Here is a 4,986-nt window from a genome sequence, read left to right as displayed (position 1 = left end):
TTTTAGCTAATGGAGCTTAAAGACTTTAGAGTTAGCTTCATTAAATACCTTCAAAGGTTAGTGTTAAAAGTCCTAATACCTAGGACCTCAAGCAAGCTAGAGATGTGCTTGAGGTGGGAACCCGCCGACCCAAGCTTGAGGTGCTTGTCGTGCTTGATGACTAGGGTGCTTGAGGTGCTTAATGACTAAGGTGCTTAAGGTACTTCATGACTAAGTTGGTTAAGGGGATTGAGGTGTTCCAAAAAGTCAAACACATCCCTACACAAGGGGGGGCGAGCCCTACAAGTAGGGACATGAGAGCGAACACACACACACACACACAGTCACTCCATGCAAGCCAAGTTTAAAGAGGCAACAAAGACACATGTCAAGTTCCTCCCCATGTTGCCCTCATAAGGTGCCTATAGCCTATTGGTTGACCTTTAAAGGGGTCCAATGAGAATTTAGTTATTTAATTAATTGTTTAAAGCATTTTTCAAGCCTCTCTCTCAAAGGGGAAAGGAAGACAATTGTCCAAATGCTACCATGGTTGCTTGATATGCGCTATGCATGTGATTGGCTAGGCTTGCAGGGGTCCAATCAAATGCAAGGATGAGCTACAAGGAGAGGTTTATCAAAGCAATCTGGGAGTGTTCTTGGTGGGTATATTCTCTCTCACACACTCACATGCTCAGGCCCTCCTTTCCAAGGCGAAAAAGAGGAGCACCATCCGTAAAGATCAAAAAGAAAGAGAGAGAGAGAGAGATTATCAATTACAATTAGTTGCCTTGTTGCAATTGAACTACTGAAAAGAGCGTTAGTTGCCTTGTTGCATTTGAAATACAGCGAGACTTGAAAAGAATTGGCGCGCACAAATTTTTTTGCGCGTAGCACTACAATCGGAGTACACATCAAGATGCAGGTTATATGTGTGTGAAAAGAATTGTGTGTGTACGTCGATAAATTTATGCACATCAAAAGTTAGGAGTAAATTTGTGTTTGCACAATTAGCAGCAGCTAGCTGTCTTTGACATGAATGTCCTTTATCTGTTGCTCGGCCTGCTGCTGCTCCGAGCTGTGTATATGTAGCCATGAGTTGGAGCTGTAGCTCATGCAGGTAGACGTGGCCGAGCCCCACAGAGCTTGAAGAATCTCCTGGTGAGTCGGGGTTATAGGCAGCTGCTCTAGCCCTGGAATATCATGTCCCTCCTCTTCAACTTCCAAATTGGAGTGCTGCAAGCCCATATCGAAATCCCACATCACGTCGCTGCCGTCCAGCAAGCTGTGCTCTATCACCGCTGACGACGACGGAGTTATTGTATCCGCCTCCCCCATCATATAATTACAGTTGTCTGCAATATTGCTCTCTGCTCCCTCCTTTATCTCGATCACATTAGTAACATGAGATTCATGTTCAACGCCAACCTCCAAACTGATTGGCCCCATAGGGTGCCCATATGCCTCATCATCATTATGTGGCACCGTCACCGGGTGTGGTCGTGCTGCCGACGTCTGACTCGTAATCATATCACGCATGTAATCACATATTGCTGGAGCTGCTACCACTTCTGTACACACTGCATTGGACATGACTAAGCTTGTTGATGCATTCCCCATGGATGCACTCGACATGATCTTTGAAAAGGCCCCGTCTAGTGCTGCTGAGGTTGGGCTGCTCACTCCAGCTGCTGATCCTGGAGTCCATGAATTCTTCATGAAGTCTCCTTCTTCTGAAGCCAGCAGCTTGTATGCCGCGCTCAAGCTCTGTGGCACATTAAGAGATGATGGTAATGGTGTGCTGTCTGATGATGAGTTCTCCTTAAAAGCAAGAGAGTTGTTTGTATAATTAGCTTGAGCTGCTGAAAGGACAGAAGGTTGAGGTGGAGACGGGTGGTAAGCTGCTATGGGAGATGGGTTGCTTATAGCAGGAGTGGTATAATTTGTAAGATGGGCTGATATCGATGGGCTCTGAGTAAATGAATGAATGGAATTAGAGGGGTTTTTGGTGGAAGCCTGAAATTGTGAGAGTGGGGTAATTTGTTGGAAAAGTTGAGGCTGAGATAGTTTGTATGGATATTGGGTGCGCTCTGTCGATGCGCATGGAATATTCGTAGATATGGGTGAGGACGATATGGATGACGATCTGCTGCTGCAGCAGGCTGGCATACTGATTGCTGAAGCCGACGTGCCGATCAGCGGTGCCGCTGTGCGTCGTGCTTGAATATTTATGAAGCTAGAGCCTGAGCCCACACGCACAAGAGCTGCACCTGGCGACGTTGTTGCCGCAGTGCTTATATGATCCGATGTCCCGACGTTAATACTGCTGGGACAGTCCAAGCTAAACATAGGTTTAGCTTTGTAATCAAAATGAGTAGAGCTGCTTATGACACCAGAAGTAGCTGCTACAGAAGAAGAGCTCAAGAAACGATCTATCTCATATTTATCAATAGTACTGCAGCTACTACTCTTAATCAGCATTCTGCTCTTTTCATGATTATCCTTGTTGCTGTGTAGATTAGCAGCAAACTGGTTATATGTACGCATGCAACTGGCGCTGGGCAATATTGCCACATCTGCGACACCGCTACTATGAGTGACGTTGTTGCTGCTTCTGTAGCTAATCAGTGCCTTCTGAACATGAGCATTAGATGAGGCAGGATCAGGGCTGAAGGAGCTCGTGGACAGTACGGCCGTAGTAGTGAGCTCTTTGTGCGTTGTTGGGTCGATCCCCAGCCCTTTGAGTTTCCTTTTCAAGTGAGTATTCCAGTAGTTCTTAATTTCATTATCTGTTCTTCCTGGTAATCTCCCTGCTATCAAAGACCACCTGCATTGACGTAAGCACAAAGGGGGTAAGTAACCCATAATTAGTCATTGCTGATAAACAAAGGAGCATACATCCCACTTAAAATTTATAAGGCTCGTTGACAAACGATATCTTTAGTAAAATGAGGATATTCACGTAAATTAACTCACCTGTTTCCAAGCACCGAATGAAGCTTGATGATGAGGTTGTCCTCCTCTTCAGTTATGTTGCCCCTTTTCAAGTCTGGCCTCAAGTAGTTGATCCATCTCAGCCTGCAGCTCTTACCACATCTCAACAACCCTGCAATATACGGCAATGGCGATCAGCACTTGCGAAAGTACCTAACATAAATATATTGCTGTGATATGTTAATGCAAGTCACAAATATTGCAGCTTCTGATTCATTTTCTGCGTCAGGCATGATCAGCGCCCTTTGCTCCACCAAGAAAAATTAGAAAAGAAAATAAAAAACGACCTTATGCAGCCTGCATCATATTGTAGTACTGTGCTTGTTATAGCTCTTGCTGCTAATAAAGATAGAATATTGGCTTCGTGGCATGCATTGGTCATCGAGAACTTCAAGATATAATTATATGCAGGTTCTTAATTAGCCTAATATGGACATGTATAAAACCTATTGATTACGACTTCCACATAAATACAGGTTTTAACTCGAAGAATCTGAAATCATTATTTCACTGATCATGCAGCAGAGAATTGATAGCTAATTATGATTCGACTAACACCTGCTGCTTTAGGCAAGGTCCTCCAACTCCCCTCTCCATGAGCCGCAATGTACTGCATCAGCTTAGCATCCTCTTCTCTGGTCCACGCTCCTCTGTTGAGCCCGACTTTCTCGCAACACGGTGCCCTGCCCATGATAATATTCCTCTAGTGTCTCGCTTCAAATGAGCCACAGCTAACTTACTATTAATAATATGGGCAGTTTAATAATTTGTTGTTGGAGAGTTATATATTAATGCATAATTAGCAGAAGGCATTACAGCTGCTTGTGTTGCAGGTGGGTGATGTATCAATATAATGCACTACTAATGATATTAAAGGCGCATTTGTTAAAAGGTGATGTGGACTGGAATGGTCATCAAGAGAGCTTCAAGAATATTTAGCAGCACGCCATGGACACATTAAGCTGCTGGTTAACAATTATGATGGGTAAAGATGACAACAGGAGCTTAATCCGCTAGGATTAGGTAGCATTAATCAGGGCGACCAGAGTACTTAGACATGTGGGTCACGACAAATGTGATGGGTAATAGTTATCAGGTGGCCTAATGATCAGGAAGCTTAATGAGCAGAATGATCGAGAGGAGATCAGAAAATATTTGTACCTTGATTTCACATCCTTATAAACGTCGATGGCATGCGTACGAACAAGTGTTATCGATAACGCGAGAGAGAGAGAGAGAGAGAGAGAGAGCTTGGCGCAATGAGGGCTGACTAATGGAAATTCCTTGTTGGGAGGCTACAATTGTGGCTTGTGCCTTATTGGTCCAAGTACACAACACATCCTGCTTCCATCGTTTGCACAGGAGGCCGGGGGAGAGAGTTGGGCCTTAAAACTAGGATTAGGATGCATCATTTTAGCGGCCCTTCTGTATTGGTGGCAATACTCTATTGTGCCACCAATTGCGCTCAATTACACAATCAAATCTTCAAAGTTCCACAAACCTTTTCACCCCGAGGTAAAAGCCACACGAGAGAGAGAGAGAGAGAGAGAGAGAGAGAGAGAGAGTGAAGATTCCCTTTCTCTTTGATTTTTTAGTATGGAAGGGGACATATTCAGACGGGGACATACTCGCTCTTCTTTTTAAAAAATTATTTTGCTACCAAGAAACCACCCCCCCCCCCCCCCCCCCCCCCCCCCCCCCCCTCAAAACAACTATCTAACAGAGGGTCCAAGCGCTAGGATCTATGGTCGAGAAGTGGCGCACGAATCTTGAAGCGAATGGACAGAGGAAAAAAAAGTAAACGCATTGGCCCCCCGGGTTGGAGACTTGGACCCAAGCCCTCCTCGTTGGCAGCTCAATGTTCTACCCACGCGCCTGCATGGGTTTGCTTGTCCCCAAGGTGTAGCTTCTCTCTCATAAAGTGAACTCACATAGGGGCAAAAGTAAATACGGACCAAAAAGGTAAACAATGACAAATCGGACGGCGTCCGTGCTTCGTGGGAAATGTGCTTCACT

General features: G+C 44.9%; 2 protein-coding genes across 2 annotated transcripts; both read right to left on the bottom strand.

Annotated features, from left to right (window-relative positions):
- Positions 1–996: 996 nt before the first annotated feature.
- Positions 997–2,856, bottom strand: LOC147441871 (uncharacterized). The gene has a single exon (XM_086529532.1). It carries the CDS (start codon positions 2,839–2,841, stop codon positions 997–999), a length of 1,845 nt encoding a protein of 614 aa, XP_086385658.1. The 5' UTR covers positions 2,842–2,856.
- A 92-nt stretch (positions 2,857–2,948) lies between these two features.
- On the bottom strand, positions 2,949–3,661 carry LOC147441870 (myb-related protein 308-like). The gene is made up of 2 exons (XM_086529533.1): positions 3,529–3,661; positions 2,949–3,082 (listed from the first exon to the last, which is right to left on the bottom strand). The coding sequence occupies exons 1-2, from the start codon at positions 3,659–3,661 to the stop codon at positions 2,949–2,951; spliced, it is 267 nt and encodes an 88-aa protein (XP_086385659.1).
- Positions 3,662–4,986: the final 1,325 nt, after the last annotated feature.

The sequence above is a fragment of the Adiantum capillus-veneris genome, chromosome 14, assembly GCF_014529385.1.
Source record: "Adiantum capillus-veneris isolate H3 chromosome 14, ASM1452938v2, whole genome shotgun sequence".
NCBI classification, from domain to species: Eukaryota; Viridiplantae; Streptophyta; class Polypodiopsida; order Polypodiales; family Pteridaceae; genus Adiantum; species Adiantum capillus-veneris.
This window is presented reverse-complemented; position numbering and strand designations above follow the sequence as displayed.